This window comes from Archocentrus centrarchus, chromosome 8 (genome assembly GCF_007364275.1).
Source record: "Archocentrus centrarchus isolate MPI-CPG fArcCen1 chromosome 8, fArcCen1, whole genome shotgun sequence".
NCBI lineage: Eukaryota > Metazoa > Chordata > Actinopteri > Cichliformes > Cichlidae > Archocentrus > Archocentrus centrarchus.
This window is the reverse complement of record NC_044353.1, coordinates 1,225,108-1,244,695: the sequence shown is the minus strand read 5'-3', so window position 1 is coordinate 1,244,695 and position 19,588 is coordinate 1,225,108. Positions and strand designations below refer to the sequence as shown.

Here is a 19,588-nt window from a genome sequence, read left to right as displayed (position 1 = left end):
TTTCCCCACACAATTTTTAATTTTGCAAGTATTGTCAGTATCTTTTATGTTTAACAAGTGACTAATTATTTGGTTTATTCATCCTATTTTTTTCTCTCTATTCTCTTCTTTCCCTTCTCTCTTACTCTCTCTCTTTCTCTCTCCCTTTTTCTTTTCTTCTTTTCTTTTTCCTAAGCCTGTCAGCTCTGGCAAAATTCATCACACAGTATGCTAAAAATAACTCAAATAAAATAAAGGGTCACACACTAACAAGGGAAGCCTACAGAGAACCTATAGAGCTCACCTTGAAATAGCAACAACAACGCTTTCAGATCACAGTTCTGTTTGCAAGATCTGCCAGACATGACAGGCTAAAAAAAAAAAAGAATGATTTCTGTATGAAATTTTCATTCAGCCACTCACACACACTCCATGGTTTTAATAAATAAATTTTCCTTACAACAGCTTGATACTGAGGTGCAGATTTACATTTCAGGTATGTCCTTATCTAGACTTCCTTATATCTTTAATTAATAGTAGTCTCAACGTCCTTTTACTCTTCAGCTCACTCTATGACTCGGGTCCCTCGGTACCCTCTCCCCTTATGCTAAACGTTTAACCTTCTTCTGATGCTTCAATATTGAATATTGATCCTCTAAAATGTATTCTGTCGTAACCTTACCCCCTCCTCACTCATGAAATTTGTTAACACTCAATTCAGTTATTTAAACAACAGGTTTCTGCTTGCTTTATTTATTGTGAGTGTTTGAGGAGTTAAAGTCTCGAGGTGAGTCATGGAGAAAATATTCCCCTTCGTCCTCTCATGCCAATCATTCTCCTTTCCCAAATCACCATCTGTTTAGTGGTGTTGTTTTTTTGTGAAGGAAGACATTTAAATCAGTTTACTTTAAAATTAAAACATTTAAAGTATTAAAGAATCAGAAGATATCACATGTAGATGGGCACTCTCCTTTCAGGAAATCACAGGCCATAAAAACAGCTGGCTGAGACTCCTCTCCTGAGAAGGGCAGCAATCCCAGGCTAAACATCACACTGTATACTCCCACCATCAACACAGCTGGAGTGAGCCGTGGTTCCGCCTTCTCTGACTGGTCCGTCCTGTAGCTGGTTCTGGCCTCATGGTACAGCTTCTTCCAATCAGCAATAAGAGCTCTGTAAAAGAAGCACACACCTTCCTGCCCTCACATGTCCCTAATCATGACAAGGCAGTTTTATTCTACCTAGCAACAGAACGCAGTTACCTGTACTCACCCTCATTAGACACATGTTTTTGCAACACCTTCAAGGATAAGATAAACATGCTTCCCAGAGACCAGGAAGTTAGTCTGGCGACTATTGATTCACTATCTGTCTGTTCTCTCTCTCTAATTTAATTATTTATTTAATTATCTATTATTTGCTTCAGCCAGTACTTATTAATTAATGTCCTGCAATCTATACTTCAGCATTATTATTTTGTTCATAGAGTAAAAACTAAAACCCAGCAGCAGAAACATAATTCAGTGACACACCGTCCACATATTTGATTTAAAGCTGTAAAGTGAAGTATGGCAGTGATGTCACTCAGCATCGTTACTGCTGAACATAATCATTCATTCTCGTTATCACACGTTTCTCTGTCTGTCAGTGTCACACATCGTTAAGTTACATAAAAAAATCATTCAGCTACTTATGTGTGTGATCATGTTGTTGATCTTAGTGTAGTTTGGATGGACTGGTATGAGCTCAGGCCTCAGAGGAGGAGGAGGAGGGAGGTGCTTCAGCCTCCCTGAACCCGTGTGGAAGTTTCTCTGAGCATCACAGCAGAAAGCAGGAAGAGAGGAGAGAGCCGAGCTTCAGGCTGCGAGGTGTTTGAATGCGTTTGGTTTTACCAGTTCTGGTAAATGTGGTTTGAAATGTGCTGAGTTTGGTTTCATTTATACAATTTTCCCTGAATAAATAATTCCTAAACTTTGATTGTGGGGGAAGCTGTTTGGTCTGCTTAAAGGAGTTGGTGCACATGCTTGATTTAATAGTTTAATCCATGCATCCATTTATTTCCACTTAATCCTGTTCAGGGTTGTGGGGGGTGGAGCCTATCCCAGCTGTCATAGAGTGAGTGGCAGGGTACACCTGTACAGGTCAGCAGCCTGTCACAGAGAGACAGCCACTGGAATAAATAGATTCATGATTGATTTCTTTAAAAACTGTATGGATAAAATCAGAGATGTTAAACCTGTTTAAATATTATTTAAATGTATGAAAACATTTTTGAGCTTCTGGTGATGAAACTGCTTTATGTGGTTTATCAGGACAGAATTTGTGTTTCCCTCATTTAATTGTTGAATGCATGTTTGGAACGAGTAAAGAGAGCATAACGAGGAGGCCAGCGTCCTGTGTGGAGTCCGAGCTGGAAACAGGAAACACTGTTTTTCCCTCCCTGTGAGACGCAGTAGCCACACCCACAGCTCACACACACACACATTTGGTGACCCAGTGCACACAAACAGTTTGTGTGTTTGCTGATATTTGTTGAGCTGATAGAAAACTTTGAAATGACCTGCCACTTAAAAAGAAAGCATTACTCTCTTCATGTTCACAGTCGCTTCTCCTCTGCAGCACCAGCTACCTGCTGAAGTACCACACCTGCAGCTTTACATCAGCACCATGAATGCATCACAGGGATGTGATGAGGCAGACTGTCAGTATCTGTGCCATCACTGGAAGCACCACTAGGCTGCAGCACATAAAACAGATTCACTCAACAGTGTGCAGCATCCTCTGCTTTAACATCAGTCTGTAAACATCTGGAACTGAGGAGAGCAGCTGCTGGACTTTGGGAATGTTGACTTTGGGATTCCAGCTGCTCAGCAGTCCTGGGGCTGCTTTGTCCTGTTTTGGGGTTCCTGATGCTCCAGATGTTCTCAGCTGGTCAAAGGTCAGGACTGCAGGCCGGTCCAGCACCCGGACTCTTCTTCTATGAAGCCGTGCTGCTGAAACAGCTGCAGGATGCAGTTCAGCATCGTCCTGCTGAAATATGAAGGCCTTCCTGAAGGAGAGTCTCTGGATGGGAGCACATGCTGCTCTGAAACCTGGAGGGAATCGTTCTGTATTGCTTGACCTCAGTTCTGCATTTGATACCACTGATTAAATATTTTACTTAATAGGCTTTAGTTTTTATCTGCTGTTTGTGGCTCAGTGTTTTCCTCCTCTTTATCTAAAGAATATTCAGTGTTAGTGCGGGCACGTTCTCCCAGGTTAGAGACCAGCTCTCCAATAACTGTTAAACCGAGGCCTGATTAAAGCTCCTCCTGATCTACATTCAGGAATCAGTCAGGTGAGTGCTTCCTTTAGCTCACCTGTGACGTCCAGTGTTTGTAGTGTTGGATTCCTCTTTGGGCTCTGATTACATATAAACTCTATCACATGTTCCTGTTCCTTTCATTTAAGGAACATTTGTAATTTATGAGCTGTAGTCTCCTCTGATCTGGAGAACATTGTTCATGCATTTGTGTCATCGCCTGCATTATTGTAAAGTCCTTTTCACTGGCTTAGACCACTGGGGCCCCCTGGTGGGCCGCGAAGGTACTGCAGGGGGCCACAGTAATAGCAGAAATTCAGTTTGAAATTATTCACAAGTATGCATAGTTACATATTTATACACATGTGTTTATTTATATAAAAAGTGAATTAAATCTTCTAATAGCAGGTGGCTAGTTTGTGACATTACTCATTACTCCGATCTAAATCTAGTGCTCTGGTACTGAAGTTTGTGTCCCAGTGGGTCACAGATTAGCATTAGCACTTTATATATGACTGAGTAGTATTAGCAATTTGTAGCCAACAGCCTGATTTTGTTCAGAGTACTAAACACACAGCTGCTCACTGTCTTCGTTCACAAGCTCAAAATCTTTTAGTTGTCTCCTCGTACAGTTTATCTATTTTAGCTGTCCTTTAAAAACAGTTACAAACTTTTCTGTTTAATCAGGACTTCTCTTGACTTTTTAAAAAAATATATCTATATATATATATATATATATATATGGTAATTCTTGTTGTAACATTGTTCTTTTGATATTCTCTTTTAATTGTTTTAAAGCACTTTGTGACTTTTTGTCTGAAAAGTGCTTTATAAATAAACTTTACCTACTTTTCAAATAAGTAAATAATTTTACTTTGTGACTCTGCCTCTCACAGATGCTGTTTTTAGACCTGTCCCCGTGGGAGACCGAGCGGGAGGCTGGTAAAGTTGAAGACCTGCTTATCGCAGTATGGTGCAGCGACTGTAAGAAGTTTGTTCTGGTGCTCTCGAGAACCTGTCTACACCTGGTTGGTGCCTGTAGCCGGCTCAGAGGATCTGTTGCAGTGGTCGCGGCCTCACCATTTTTCCTTGTGTCGCTCCAAGCAGCAGGGAGTGGATTTGAGGAATCTCCGGGCTCTCCGTCGGGATGTTTGCAGCACTAGCGACCCAGCCCCGCCGGTTCCTGTTAGGATTGGCTTGGTAAATGCTAGATCCCTTTCAAATAAAACTTTTATCCTTCAAATGGATTGGATTTCCTTTGTGTGACGGAGACCTGGGTGAGTGTTGGTGACTTCAGCGTTTTCTCAGAACTGTTACCGTCTGAGTGTGATTATTTAAACTGTCCTCGGACATCAGGCCGTGGAGGAGGGATAGCGACTCTTTTCCGAAACGTGTATAAATGTAAGTCGTTGTCTCCATCGCTTTCTTCCTCCAGCTTTGAACTGAGTCTCTTTGAGCTGGGTCGCTGTCACCCTGTGTTGTGTGCTGTTATTTACAGGCCACCCAGATACAATAAGGACTTTTTAAATGACTTTTCTGAACTGTTGGCAGATATTATGCCCAAATATGATCAAGTCCTTATTGTTGGAGATTTTAACATACATGTGTGCTGTCCTGACAAACCAGTGGTTGCGGACTTTTTAAATTTGATTGATTCTTTTAATTTTACGCAGTGGGTGTCTGGGCCCACACAGGAACGTGGTCATACACTTGACCTCGTTTTATCATATGGGTTGTCTATTTCCAACTTAGTGATTTGTGATGCTGTATTTTCAGATCATAAGCCTGTGCTATTTGACATTGTTCTGCCCTGTAACTTTGCTAAACCTCGTGCTTCTGCACGGCGCTGTCGGATCGTAAACCAGCTCACTGCTACTGGCTTTTCTGCAGTTCTTGATCAGAACGTTCCTGAGTCTGTATCTCTGATACAGAGATGCTCACTTCTTGGTTTTATTCTGTTTGCCAGTCCGTTTTAGATGAAGTGGCCCCACTAAAAACCAGGAAACCTAAGATTAAATTAGAACCCTGGTTAAATGATACGACTCGTGCTGCTCAACGTGAATGCCGAACGAAAGTGGAAAAAAGACAAGTTACAAGTGTCGTTCCAAATATTAAAGGACTGTTGGCATCACTACCAGCTAGTGGTGAAAGATGCCAAACGGGAGCACTTGTCTAGCATCATTCTGCGTAACTGTCACAAGCCTCGTGTATTATTTAATATTATTGATAATGTTTTAAACACCCGTCAGTGTACTGGCATTGAGCCTTCACCGGAGACTTTTTTTGCAGTTTAATTTGTGGATAAAGTGAACAGTGTTAGGGCTCATATATTATCCCCAGCTTTTGACCCCTCAGTCTCTATTCATCACTCTACTGCTCTGTACCAGTCTGAGCCTCTCACTCTGTCCTCCTTATGTGAGACTGTTGGTCACCTGAAGCCCTCAGAGGCTCTCCGACTGACACTATCCCACCTCGACTTTTTAAGGAGGTTATTTCTGTCTGAGGCCCACTGGTCCTGGCTCTCATTAATAGTAGCCTGTCTACTGGTGTGGTTCCTAAATGTGCAACAATTCAATGACTGATCAAAAAACCTGGTCTTGATCCCTTTGTGTTATCCAATTATAGGCCCATTTCTAATTGAAAGCCTTCCTAGATGAAAATAAAATCCTTGAGGTCTTTCAGTCTGGCTTTAAACCTCTTCATAGTACTGAATCTGCATTGCTGAGGGTTTTTAATGATATTCTTTTAGCTACAGATGCAGGAGACTACGTGGTTTTACTTCTCTTAGATTTGACAGCCGCCTTCGACACTGTGGATCATAGTATTTTAATTTCTCGTTTAAAGCAGTATGTGGGTTTCCAAGGCACTGTCTTAGAGTGGCTTAGGTCATATTTGGCTGATAGATCTTTTTATGTTAACCTAGGCGATTTTAGATCATCCCCTGCTCCTTTGTCGTGTGGGGTACCACAGGGTTCGATACTTGGACCTCTGTTGTTTTCTTTATATCTACTCCCCCTCGGCTCCATCCTTAGAAAGCATAAAATTGCTTTCCATTGCTATGCGGATGATACACAGATTTATATGCCCCTAAATCGTAAGGAAGCCAACTCTGTACAGATTTTAATTAAGTGTCTTGATGAAATTAAATCTTGGATGGCTCTAAACTTTCTGAATTTTAATGAAAAACAGACAGAGGTGATTGTTTTTGCCCCTAGTGCCACTGGTGGATTTCCTCCGTGGACCTGGGTCCATTATCTGTCACAAATTTGGGTTTTTTATGATGGATGAGAGTTTTAAGTTGGAGGGTCAGATCAGTGCAGATCTAGTTTCTTTTATTTGAGGCAGCTGGTGAAGATAAAAAATATTTTATCAAAAAAACACTTTGCAGTAGTGATTGATGCCTTTATCACAGCTAGGCTGGATTACTGCAACGCTTTGTCTTCCCTATCTCGTCTACAGCTGGTTCAAAACGCTGCTGCGCGGCTCCTGACGGGATCACGGCAGAGGGAGCGTATTATTCCTGTTTTATCCTCACTGCACTGGCTGCACGTCCATTTTAGAGTCCTTTTTAAAGTTCTTTTATTTGTTTTTAAGTCATTACATGGCCTTGCTCCACCTTATCTTTCCAAGTTGCTGCACTTGCATACTCCTTCCAGGTCACTCAGATCAGCTGAACAATTGTACCTTGATGTGCCGAGGACACAGTGGAGGCTCAGAGCAGACCGAGCCTTTGCTGTGGCAGCTCCTAAACTCTGGAATTCACTGCCATTGAGCATCAAACAGGCCTCCTCATTGGCCAGTTTTAAATCTGCTCTTAAGACATATCTTTTTCATTTGGCCTTTGACTAGTATGAGCTGCTTTTTTATTTTTTTATTTTACTTACTTTTTTTCTTTTTTTTAGGATAAACTGTGTATTTTATTGTTTTTATTTATTAATTTTATTCTATTTATGTATGTATTTATTTATTTAGTTATTTTTAATTACCTTTTTAAATTTTATCTTCCCTTGTCCTGATATGTTTTATGTACAGCACTTTGGTTACTGTTTTTAAAGTGCTTTATAAATAAACTTGGCTTGGCTTATCAGGTCACTGACCTGCTGCTAAATAACCTGATCAGCTGATAAATGTTCCTCCAGCTGTTTCTCTTTAGCACCACTTACTTTTCCAGCTTTTTGTTGACATGTGATGAGCTCAGATTTTTCTTAAAAATTCCTCAGTTTAAACATTTGATGTGTTTTATGTTCTGTTGTGAATAAAATGTGTGTTTATGAGATTTGGAAATCATTGCACTCAGATTGTTTCTTGGTGTGTTGTGTAGGACTATATTTTAATAACATATTAAACAGAGAATTTGTTGCATTTCTCTTTTAAATTTAAAAAACATTAGACTAATTTTCTCTTTTTTAAATCTGAAACTATTTTTCTATTAATAACATGGGAAATACAAAATCTACATAAAAAGAAAAATAAATGAAATAAACAACAGTAAATCTTTTCAGATATTTATTAAACATTTGTTCTTTTAAATTAGATTTTTTTTAAATTTATAATAACATAATAAAACAAATAATAACGACCAAAATGTAGACATTAAAATATCTTTATTTTAAAAAACAAAGACCTCTGCCTACAAATCCCACAATGCCCCTGTGCGGAGAGGAGTGGCGGCTCCACGTGCGCGGAGATTTAAACGAGCGTCTGCGGCACAGGGGGCGGGAAAGTGTGTCACTGGGGCACGAGGCTCTCCCCGCGGTCACATGGTCCCGTTTTCTGCCGCGTGCGGGCACGGCGGCCCCCGCACCTTCATCATTATCACCATCATCAGCGCACCGCTGCGCGCGCGCTGTTTCCCTACTCTTACAGACAGAGGTGCGCGTGCAGCAAGTCGGACTGTTGGGCTCCGCGTGCAGCAGGAATTCTTCTTCTTTGGTGTCCCCTTCTCCCACTGGTGCCTGTGATGCGTGCGCAGCCGCAGGTTTCTGGGACTTTTAAACCAGGCTCGTGTGTGTGACTGTTTTGGATGTAACACAGACCACCGCTGCCATGGACACAAACAACAACAACAACAACAACGCAGGTAAACACCGCAGTCCACCTTTTCTGTTTCATTATAGCTCATTAAACTGACGCTGCGCGCGTGCGATGCCTTTACTTTGATTTTTAAAGCGCCGATTTGTGCGCGTGTGCGTGACGCTGTCCGCGGAGTCCAGCTGGAGCGTGTCCGCTCCCCTGCGGCTGTTTCAGGGCTCCGGGTTTTGAAAACGGTCGGATTTTACATGGAGTTTGGTCAAAGCGCACCTGCGGCTTTTCATTTTAGGACGGACTGAGCGCTAAACAGCGGGCTGTCGCGCGAGGCTGGAGGAGAAAATCAGATCATTGATGAGTAAACTGCCAATCAAAACAAAGTATCGGAAGTCGATGAGAGATCGAACTTATAGAGGAGCGGCGGCTCGCTGCAGGCGCACCTGCGGTCGTCTGAAGCTCCTCCGACGGCGCGCACGGAGCTTGTGTCCGGGAGTTCCTGGCTGCGCTTCATGCTCACTCCGTGTGTCTGCTGTGAGTCACCTGGGCTCAGGACCGAGTTCTGGAACCCGCACTGCCCTCATTAAGCGGCTGCCCTCGGAGACCGTGGCCGTAACCAGGTGACCGCGGCTGGGATCCGCGTTGTTTTGGGAGCTGGAACGGGTGCGGCTGCCGTTCCGGGCACATGTCCGGCGGTCGTCACGGGGACCGTCTGCGTGAATCCGCCTCTGTTTCTGGGAACTGGGTCACGATGACCGCGGTCAGGTCGTGGACCCGCAGGAATGTGTGCGTACGTGCGCGGGCGGCCGTCGCCGGTTCACATGGACCGGCAAACCGAGCCATGTGCGCTTTGTTTTCACGGAGCTCCGCGCGCTGTGATTGGCTGCCGGTGCGCCTGAGCTCATTGCATAATTCCGCCGCTCCTCCTCTTCCTCCTCCTCCGCCTCCTCGTGTGTTCCCAAATATGATCACATTTAAAGATTTGTGCGCATCGTCACGTGCTTTCATGTTTCATCATTTCTGTGTTTGTGGCCCTGCTGATGTCAGGAGCTCTGCTCGTCTTCTGCGGCACACTTAAAGTTTGTATTTGGATGTGATCAGGTTATTGATTATGACCGATTTTGATCGATCAGCTCCGTGTCTGAATCTGCACATCCCACAAACCAATGTCTCAGTAATGAAAACACTCCGGTTCTTACCTGCGCAGGTTTCTTCTGTTTGGTTAAAGCTGCAGTTTGGCTGTTTTTGTCTCCCCCTGCTGGCCATGGCAGGAACAACAGAGACTGAGTTTAATCTACTTCACCCGCTGCAGGCGTTATTTCCACAGACAGTCAAATATAAAATATACATTTAGAAAAAGATTCAGATGCTGCAGAAACTGCACAATGTGACTCTGAGCTGTACACGAATCAAAAGACAGAAACCGCACCGAACACCTCGATGACACCAGGTTTACCTGCAGTGACAGGAAGCTGCTGACCTGAAAACACAGACTGTTAATCTCTGTAAAAATGATTATTGAGACACTTTGGAACTCTGCAGTTTATTCTTACTCAGTAATAATTTTTGAAATGTTGTAATAATATTTCTCAGAACTCAAACACAAAGCCTCACACACTGTTTAAACCAACAAATTAAACATAAAACCTGAACACAGGAAGAACAGGTGAGGTGAAAGATTAACCTGAGCCAGATGATTTACAGGTCGGGGACAAAAGCACACAGGAGCCGACATAAACGACAGCAGATGTTACTCAGGACCATAGACTGTAAGCAAAAGATGGAGGTCTTATGATGCCTTGAGGTTGTTTTTGCTTTTTGAAACCAGATGTCATGAATCTGAGTGAGAAACTGTGCGACACGCCATCAGCCGCAAATCAGCCTGAGCTCCTCCCCTCCTTCCTTAATTTTAGATTCAACTTAATAAAGTTTAATCTAGTCTAATCTAATCTATTGAGCATGAAGGTTTACCCATGATGCACTTTGTGAAGTTTCCTCCAGTGAATGATCACAAACAGATCAAACATCCAGGGTACCAACACTGGTTTCGGGGCCTCCTCCCAGTAAGACATGCTCAGAACACCTGACCCACGAGGTGCACTCACCTGGCTCCTCTCAATGTGGAGGAGCAGCGCCCCGACTCTGAGCCCCTCCCGGATGGGTGCGCTCCTCACCCTATCTCTAAGGGAGAGGCCAGCCACCCTTCAGAGGAAGCTCATTTCTTGTATTCATGAGCTCGTTCTTTCGATCACTACCCAAAGCTCGTGACCATCGGTGAGGGCAGGGACGTAGATCAAACGGTAAAGCAACAGCTTCACTTTCACGCTCAGCTCCCTCTTTACTGCGGGAGAACGGTGCAGCCCCGATCCATCTTCTCCCGTCACTCGTAAACAAGACCCCGAGAAACCCTTCCACCTGGGGAGGAATATCATGAAGAAAAGGAACTTTATTATTCTGATGTGTTTCCAGGTCACTGTTACCTGAACAATGGTTAAATATTGAAAGCCTTCTGATCAAAATCAGCACTTTTTAACTTGTTGGTATCTCGAGGTGGAACTGTAGAAGCCAAGGTTCAGTGAACTGAATCCTGATTGGATCACAGGTTATTGTAGCAAAAATAAACAAAAAATAGATCTAAATACATTTGAGTTAAATTTGAGGTTTTACCCTCTGTAGCCCACAGTGGCTGGCATGTTTCTGCTGTTTGTGTATTATTAAAAACCAACACTATATTTTGACATTTTAATAATAAATATTTATCAATAACTAGTGTTTATGAGAGGAAAGTGTGGTTTTTAGGACACTCAGCCTCACGTTAGCTGGCCTGATGTTAGCTTATAATCAGCTGTTGTTGGTTAGCTGGCTCCTGACAGCTGTGCAGTCACAGGTTTGATATGCAGAAAATCAGGAAGTGCCACAATATTAGGAATAAATAAGCATGAGGTGATCTGTAGATAGTGATAGTGATCTGTTAATGTTCTCGTGAACCTCATTAGAAAAGGATCATTGTGTCTGCTTTATTTTCTGAGGAATATTGTGCAGAGTTTTAGCAGTGAAATATTGTCACACCTGTCAGGTGATCAGCTGATCATCAGTTATTTTTTTGTCTTTTGTGTTCACTCACAGTTGTCTGATGTTTGTGATGAATGAAGCAGTTCTGATTCGTTGGTTTCGGTCACATAAATCATCGTTTGATCCAGAAATAACTGAATGAACTGAACCGTGGCTTCTGCAACGCATGAACACATGAATATTAATCATTTCTATTTTGAAGGCTTATCCTGCTCATGTCCATCTGGCTTCTTATTCTCAGACTCTGAGCAGCTTTGCATGATTCACGGCTCATAATAATCCTTGTGTTTCTGACACTGGGCCTCGGTGCAGCCTCTCAGTTCATCCTCTGTCTGAAACCTTCTTCTAATTGGCTGCTCGTCCCAATTGGAAGGTTTACCCTCTCTGTGACATCATACAGGTCCAAGAGTATGAAAAGCTGTGATAAACTGAGTGTTTGGGGCAGTCTCACAGAGATGTCCTTACACTGAGCTCAGTGTTTTGTTTAATCATCACCATAGGAACAGCAGATATACGACAGGAAGTGAGGAGGAGAATCGGTCACGTTTAGGCTGAAACTGATTTTACTGCAGCAGGAAACGCTGCAGATGTGAACACGCTCTGTGTGTGTGTGTGGGTGTGTGTGTGTGTGTGTGTGTGTGAGATGAATGGCGGGAACGTGAGAGCGTGTGTAGAGGGAGGGAAGGTGTGTGTGTGGGCGGGCCGCTGTCGGTCCAGTCCCGTTGCAGAGCCGTCTGAGTGGAGGAGGCACGTGGCTCGGGGGCGTGATCACAGAGAGCACACGAGCCTCCCGCCAAGGCCGCATGAGGGAGAGGAGGGGGAGGAGGAAGAGTAACGGGGGAGGAGGCTGAACACGGTCTGAGTGTGGAGGGAATCACAGCAGCTCCCTGTAATCAAACCTCTCAGGGTCCATCTGCAGCTTTCATACACGTCACATGATCTTCATCCACACACCTTTGCATTCTTTTCCTCATTTCCTCCACTTTTTTGTCTCCTTGTAGCCTTTTCTCATCTCTTTGTGTGTCTGTGTGGTGGTTTGTGCTCGTTGTCTGCTAATTTTGTGTCTCTTTGCAGTTGTTGAGTCAGTTTGTCTCTCTTTGGAGTTGTAGTCTGAGGTCGTTGAGTTTCATGTGTGAGTCTCTGCAGGGGTTTGTGTCTCAGTGCGCTCCTGTCGGCCTGTTTCTGTCTCGGTGACCCAGTTTGTGAGCTGCCAGCGGGCCTTACAGTGTGTTACGTAACTCAGTCGTCCACAGGTTTACGCCTGTGTGAGAGTATCGGGCCTCAGGCTCACCAGCAGAGCTCCTCAGGACTTCCTGATGAAGGCGACTGAGTTCGGTCTGCAGACAGAATCAGGTTTCACGCTCACCGACCAGCGTGATGAATAAAACGTGAATGATGCTGAGGTTATCAGGCACACTGAGTCACAGTGTGTGTGTGTGTGTGCATGTGTGGAAATGTGTGTCACTCGCACAGGACGAGGCGTCACGTGCAGCTCTGACATGTGCAGACAAACAGCTGCTGCAGCGGCACGAGCGCTCCGCCCCGTAATCCTGCTCTTACAATAAAAACAGGTTCTGTTTTATTCTGTTTCCTCCTCTTTGTGTTGTGGGTCCTCGGTGTGTCACTAATTAATGCTAATGTTTTGTCAGTCGCTGGTGTGTTTGTGGTGGTGTTGGTGAGACGTCCCGTTTTCTCTCAAACCTCCCAGTTATCCTAAACTCAAAGTGCAGAAAATAAACCCTGACAGACTTTTATTTTGTAGGAGGCTGAGACTGTGATCTGTAGAAACTGAAATAAATATTTTTGGGGTGATTAAAGTTAGAAGCTTTACCCCTCACAGCTGTGAATAACCTCTGACCTCCCCTCTGCTCTCCTGTAGGAGGTGTGATCTCCTACGTGGGCTCCTGTGGAGGCTCTCCGACCCGGACCAGCCCCGTCTCCATGTACAGTGAGAACTCCAACTCCCAGCCCTTCTTCACCTCCTCCTCCTCTTTGACCCCCACCTTCCTCAGCAGCAGCTCCAGTTCGGGCTCCGCGGGAGACGACGGCTCCTCCTCGGCCTCCTCCTCATCGGGAGGCTCGCCTCGAGGCCGCGATGACGGCGGCTCTCTGAGGTCATCGCCCAGCAAGTCTGTGGCCAGTCTGACCAGTAAGAGCCCAGTTTGTTTTGGGTGTTTGTGTCTCGTGTTAAACTGGAGCTATGATGTCACTTCCTGCTGTGCGGCTGTGTTTCAGAGCTGAACGGCATGGTGCTGCTCTGTAAGGTCTGCGGTGACGTGGCCTCAGGTTTCCATTACGGAGTTCACGCCTGCGAAGGCTGCAAGGTGAGGTCACACCGTTTGATTTCCTGTGTCCACTTACTTTTGTCCCTGCGGTCTCTGAAAGCTAATCCGCTCAGGCGCTAACGTACCTGAAAAATATGGAGGACCGAACCCACCAAAATCAAAAAAGAAATTTCTGATTCAACAAATAAATGAAAGAATTAAAAATATTTACTATATGTGTGTTACTGTCCACAAACATCTGGTCCAGACTTGAAACACACACAGGAAGGGGATGTAGGCGATGACGTAGGTGATGGGGATGATGTGTTTCATCCTGCAGGGCTTCTTCCGCCGCAGCATCCAGCAGAACATCCAGTACAAGAAGTGCGTGAAGAACGAGAGCTGCACCATCGTGAGGATCAACAGGAACCGCTGCCAGCAGTGTCGCTTCAAGAAGTGTCTCTCTGTGGGCATGAGCCGCGACGGTGAGCGCCCGCACCTGCCCGCTCACCTGCACAGCTACGCGCTCTGAATCCGGCCTAACTCCTCCTCTTCCTCTTCTGTCCACAGCGGTGCGTTTCGGGCGGATCCCGAAGCGCGAGAAACAGAGGATGTTAGCCGAGATGCAGAGCGCCATGAACAACATGATGAACGACCAGCTGCAGAGCGACTTCCAGCTCGCCAGCCTGTCCTCCTCCTCCTCCTCCTCCTCCTCCTCTTCCTCCACCTCCTCCTCGCCGAGCCCGGGGGTGACCATTGCCCCCCAGCCTCAACCCTCAGCCCTGCCTCCAGCCCCCTCCTCGCCTTCCCCACCTGCCTCGGCCTCCTCTTCTTCCCCTCCACCACCGCCTCCCGTCCGACAGAGCACCTCTCCCACGTGCTCCCCACCCCCCAGCCCCGGGATGGACTCCACCATCAGCGCCATTGCCCGCGCTCACCGCGAGACCTTCCTGTACGCTCACGACAAGCTGGCCAATAACCACACCCACCACAATGGAGAGGCAGAGCTCTGGGGTCCCAACCGCTGCCCCAACGGTTATCATGCCAATGGCCTCAACACCATCTACCGCCACAATAACAACCTGGCCACAGAGTGCTACCTGCCAGAGAACGGCCACAGGCATCAGTACCACAGCAACGGGAGGCAGAGCCAGCATAGCGGTAACCCCATCAGAGGTCCTGCTGATCATGTGACTCAGGAGCAGAACTGTCCAATGAAGAAGTGCACAGGGATCGTGCTGGTAAGAGCTCATCCACTGAGGTGGAGGGGGGGATGTTCATCAAGCTCTCACCTGATTGGCTCATGATGCTTTCCTCTCTCTGCAGGCTTGTCCGATGAATATGCAGCCTCACGCCGACCCCTCAAAGACCCCCCAGCAGATCTGGGAGGACTTCTCGCTGTCCTTCACCCCCGCCGTCAGGGAGGTGGTGGAGTTCGCCAGACATATCCCAGGATTCAGCAGTCTGTCCCAAAACGACCAGGTGACCCTGCTGAAGGCTGGCACCTTTGAGGTGAGCCTGCGATGTCACTCGTTTACTGAACAAGGTTCGTGTTGATTGGTTGATTGGTTGATTGGGATTCTTTGGTTGCAGTACCATGAGTGACCACTAAGACAAACTAGGGTGCCACATCCCCTCTGTTGATACTCACCATCGCCTCCATCGGCCGATTACATCACTTTTATCCAATCAGAGCTTTGGACAGGATTTTAATGAAATGACCTTTGACCTTAAAAAAATCAGTCTATCGGAAGAAATTCTCAGCCGGCGTTCCTGAGATATTAAAATAAAAAACGAACTTTAATTGACTAAACCTCAGGTTGCTGTGTTTAGTTGCATTTTTTTAATGCAGACATAGTGATTGTGGTAGTTGCTTGTTGTAACATTTGGTTTAGTTGATGAGTTGCCATGTTTAGTTGCAGTTGTTGCTGTAGTTGCAGCATTTTGTTTAATTGCAAGAATCACTGTCTTTAGTTGCATAAGATGTTGAACTTTTGTTGCTCTAGATGTACTGATTGGTGTAATTACATAATTGCTGTATTTAGTTGCAGTAGTTGTAGGTATAGCAGTTGTAATTGATACAACATTTGGTTTAGTTGGACGAGTGGCAGATGTTGCTGTAGAAATTGCTATATTTAGTTGAAGTGGTTGGTCTTTGCAGATGTAATAGTTTTTATTTTTGCTTGTTGCAGCATTTAGTTAGTTGGAGGATTCGGATGTTTATTTGCAATGGTTGCTATAGTTGCAGGGTTTGGTTTAGCTGTAGGAGTTCACGTGTTTACTTGCCGGTGTTGCTGTAGATGTACGACGTGATGCATTGGCTGAAACTGTTTATTTTAGGTGCAAGAGTTCCTGTGTTTAGTTGTAGGAGATTTAGATGTGGTTGTAAGTTTAATTGCAGAAAATGTTGATTCATTTGTAGGTGTTGCAGGTATGATAATCATTGTAGTTGCAGAAATCTGTTTAGTTGCAGTTGTTTCCTGAATGAGGTGCTTTCAGGTTGCCAGTTGGACCTCAGGCCAGCAGCAGCAGCCTCCTGATTGGCTGATTGAACTCTTGTCAGGTTCAGAATGAATGAATAAAGAAAAAAAATGGCGTAGACGTAAACGTGTCGGCAGCCATCGCTGATCTGCAGCCCAGCAGTGACATCATCAGACACGTTGCATTAATGTTTTACTGATTGCCCGTCCTTGGTCCCTGTCGCAGGTGCTGATGGTGCGATTCGCGTCGCTGTTCAACGTGAAAGAACAGACGGTGACGTTTGTCTCCGGCACCACCTACAGCCTGGAGGAGCTGCGGGCGATGGGGATGACTGGCCTGCTGGGAGCCATGTTTGATTTCAGCCATAAATTGGCGGCGCTGGAGCTGAACAGCGAGGAGCTGGGACTGTTCACCGCCGTGGTGCTCGTATCAGCAGGTGAGCAAAGGTCATCGTAGATCAGCCTGAATTTATCGTAATTATTAAAGCAATGTGTTCATGATGTAAGAAGGAAGTAAAGAAAAGGAGCTTCCTCTTTGTAACTATGCCGCTAATCAGCAAGCAACCTGAAGAAACTTATCACAACTCTGTGTTTACAACAACTACAGCGAGTTCAGGTGTAGGTTTGTTTGGTTTAGTTGCTGAAGCTACTGTTGCAGGTGTTGATGTAGAGGTTGCGGTTTACTTGCATTTAGAAGAAGAAGAAAGGAAGAGCTTTATTTGTCACATACATATACATGCAGTGAAATTCATTCTCTGCATTTAACCCATCACACACATGGAGTATGTAGTACACACAGCACAGCATGGAGCAGGGGGCAGCCAAAGGGCGCCCGGGGAGCAACCTGGGGGGGTGGGCTTGCTCAGGGACCCACAGTGATGCCAGCCCGAGGATTTGAACCAGGGTCCTCTCAGTGATGAACCCTCTTCTTCTCCCCTAGGCCACCACTCCAGTTTCTTTTTTTTTTTTTTTAAGAAAGAGCATTTAGTTGAAGGTCCTGTAAGGTTTGCTGTAGTTGCATCCCTGAAGCTGCAAAAGCTGTGATGTTTGGTTAGGATAGATGCAGTTGTTGGTTTTGTTGCAAGAGACATCTTGTTGCAGCTGTAGCTGTAGATATAGTTGTTGTGGTTGCAGTGATTTATGCAGCAGATTCGTAGATGCTGCTGTATTTGATCCCGTTGGTTGCAAGAGTTCCATATTGAATGCTAGCTGTTGTTGCATCAGTGTGTTTCGTTGCAGACGATTTCTTTACACACTGATTTCTTTGTTGAACTGGTCATAGATGTAGTGTCCTTCAGCTGGACAAGCTTTATCTTAGTGGTTTCTGTTGCTGCTGTAGTTCCTGTAACCTATTTTTAGTTGCAGTTATTGCTGTGGTTGCAGTAGTTAATATTTCTGCTATAGTTGCAGTTGTTACCCGGTTGACCTCAGGCTGTTGCTGTAGATGAAGTGGGTGGGGTAGTTGCAGAGTTTGGTTTAGTTGTTTGTTGCCTGACATCAGGCTTCCAGCAGTCAGGAGTTGTAGCTGATGTTACTGCGCTTACAGGTTTGGTTTAGTTGCAGGAGAAGCAGTTGTTGCAGTTGTAGATGTAGTAGTTGCCTGTCGGTCATTGACTCACCCTCTCCATGTGGTTTCAGACCGCTCCGGCATCGAAGACGTGGCGTCGGTGGAGCAGCTGCAGGAGAATCTGATCCGAGCTCTTCGCTCGTTGGTCAACAACAATGCCCCTGAGAGCAACCAGCACAACGTGGACTCGCCGCGCTTCACCAAACTGCTGCTGAAGTTGCCCGACCTGCGGACACTGAACAACATGCACTCTGAGAAGCTGCTGTCCTTCCGCATCGACGCCTGATGACCTCAATATGATGTCACCGTGACATCGCCACGCTCTCCAACATCAAACGTCATCCAGACCGCATCGTACAGACTGACATGACGATGATGTCATCAGCAGAACTTTTCAGCTCATGTGGCGCCCCGCCAAAATGAAAGTCTGCTCACACAGTCAGTGCTTGAGAACCAGGCCTCCATTTTTACACTGTTTTACCCCAAACTCTTAGCTTAGCTTAGCTCAGCTCATGGACTGGAAGCAGGGGAAACTGTTAGCCTAGCCTAGCCAACCCAAGTCTTTGACCTTACTCCAGTGACCCCAGCAGGAAGTGTGAAATATGAAAGTCAAGAAACGTAACATGAGGACAGCAGTCAAAATATAACGCATTTTAGCAAAGCTAATACTGAGTATGCTAACTAAAGTGCCCTTTAACTGCAGTTTACTTTGAAACTGAGAATTAAGATGTGCTTGTTCATTTTCACTTCCACTTCCTGTTGATGATCTCTGTGATAAACATCCAGGATTAAACTCGAGGAACCACCTGAGAAACCAGAGAAAGCCCCATTAATTCAGCTTCTTTCACTGAGATTTGTCTCAACAAAGAGAGTTTGGCTGCTTTTAATTTGAAAGTTTTACTGAATGGATGCAAATACAGGCTGAAGGTGCCCCTTTAAAAGCTCCTCACCTTTAAACCCTGTTAATGTAGAAGGATCCAGAAGGTTTTTAGAAACTTTGGGATCAGCTTCTTCGGATTTTAGCGGCTGTTACTCTGAAATCTGTCGCTCTGGGGCTGCAGCGGCCTCTCCTTCGACTCTTCCGGTACGAACTAATTCATCCTGAACTTCCAAATGAGCAAACTGTGGAGCGACTGGAAAGGTGACTCCACCCACTGATAAGATGGAGGAGGCGGAGCGTGACGTGGCGCCGCCCCACACAAACCTTATGCAGCTGATGTTCTGTAAAAACAAACTGTAAATAGCCACAAACACAAAGATCCAGTTATACTTGAACTGTTTGCTCTGAGATCTGTTATACACCTATTTTTTGTTAATATGAATATATACCTGTGCAGATATGATGTACGACAGCGTGGAAATGCACCTGATGGAGAGGAGATCTCTGATTTTAATCTGTGGTTTATGTTGTAAAGACAGTATATATAAATATATGCACACATGAATCCTGTTTGTCTGTTTATTCACTCGTTCTGAAGCAGATGAGTCTTAATAAAGTTACTGTAGCTGCAGGGATCAAACAGCTTCCATAAATCCAGCATGGATAATGAGTCTGAGCTGAAAGAAAACCACTTCAGTTTGTCTGTGACGCTGATTTACCCCATAAAACACTAGCATGTGGCTAACGTGTGCTGATTGGTCGGTTCAGGATTCAGGATGGCCTCGATGTCTCCGGGCGATGACTACAGCAGAAACTTCCATGAGTGTAGAAGAAGCTGCAGGCTGTGGTGAAGCTGATGCTAACAGGAGGCAGCTGCTCGCTTCACGCCCCAAATCAAAATGGAGGATGCTGTAAAGCAGCTTGTGGTGCTGTGACGCCCTGAATACTCATGTATTTTACTACAATAGAAAACTGTAAAAAATCTAAAAATGGACTTCTATTGCCTCTACTCCTTGATGC

General features: G+C 45.2%; 1 protein-coding gene across 1 annotated transcript; it reads left to right on the top strand.

Annotated features, from left to right (window-relative positions):
- Positions 1-8,050: 8,050 nt before the first annotated feature.
- On the top strand, positions 8,051-19,104 carry nr1d1 (nuclear receptor subfamily 1, group d, member 1). The gene is made up of 8 exons (XM_030736824.1): positions 8,051-8,360; positions 13,257-13,526; positions 13,613-13,701; positions 13,982-14,126; positions 14,212-14,882; positions 14,968-15,153; positions 16,348-16,558; positions 17,760-19,104. Exons 1-8 carry the CDS (start codon positions 8,327-8,329, stop codon positions 17,972-17,974), a joined length of 1,821 nt encoding a protein of 606 aa, XP_030592684.1. The 5' UTR covers positions 8,051-8,326; the 3' UTR covers positions 17,975-19,104.
- Positions 19,105-19,588: the final 484 nt, after the last annotated feature.

Coding starts and splice junctions, on each gene's coding strand:
- nr1d1 (XM_030736824.1), top strand. CDS start 8,327: ATGGACACAAACAACAACAACAACAACAACGCAG. Junction 14,127..14,211: donor TGTGGGCATGAGCCGCGACG/GTGAGCGCCCGC, acceptor TTCTGTCCACAG/CGGTGCGTTTCGGGCGGATC. Junction 14,883..14,967: donor AGTGCACAGGGATCGTGCTG/GTAAGAGCTCAT, acceptor CTCTCTCTGCAG/GCTTGTCCGATGAATATGCA.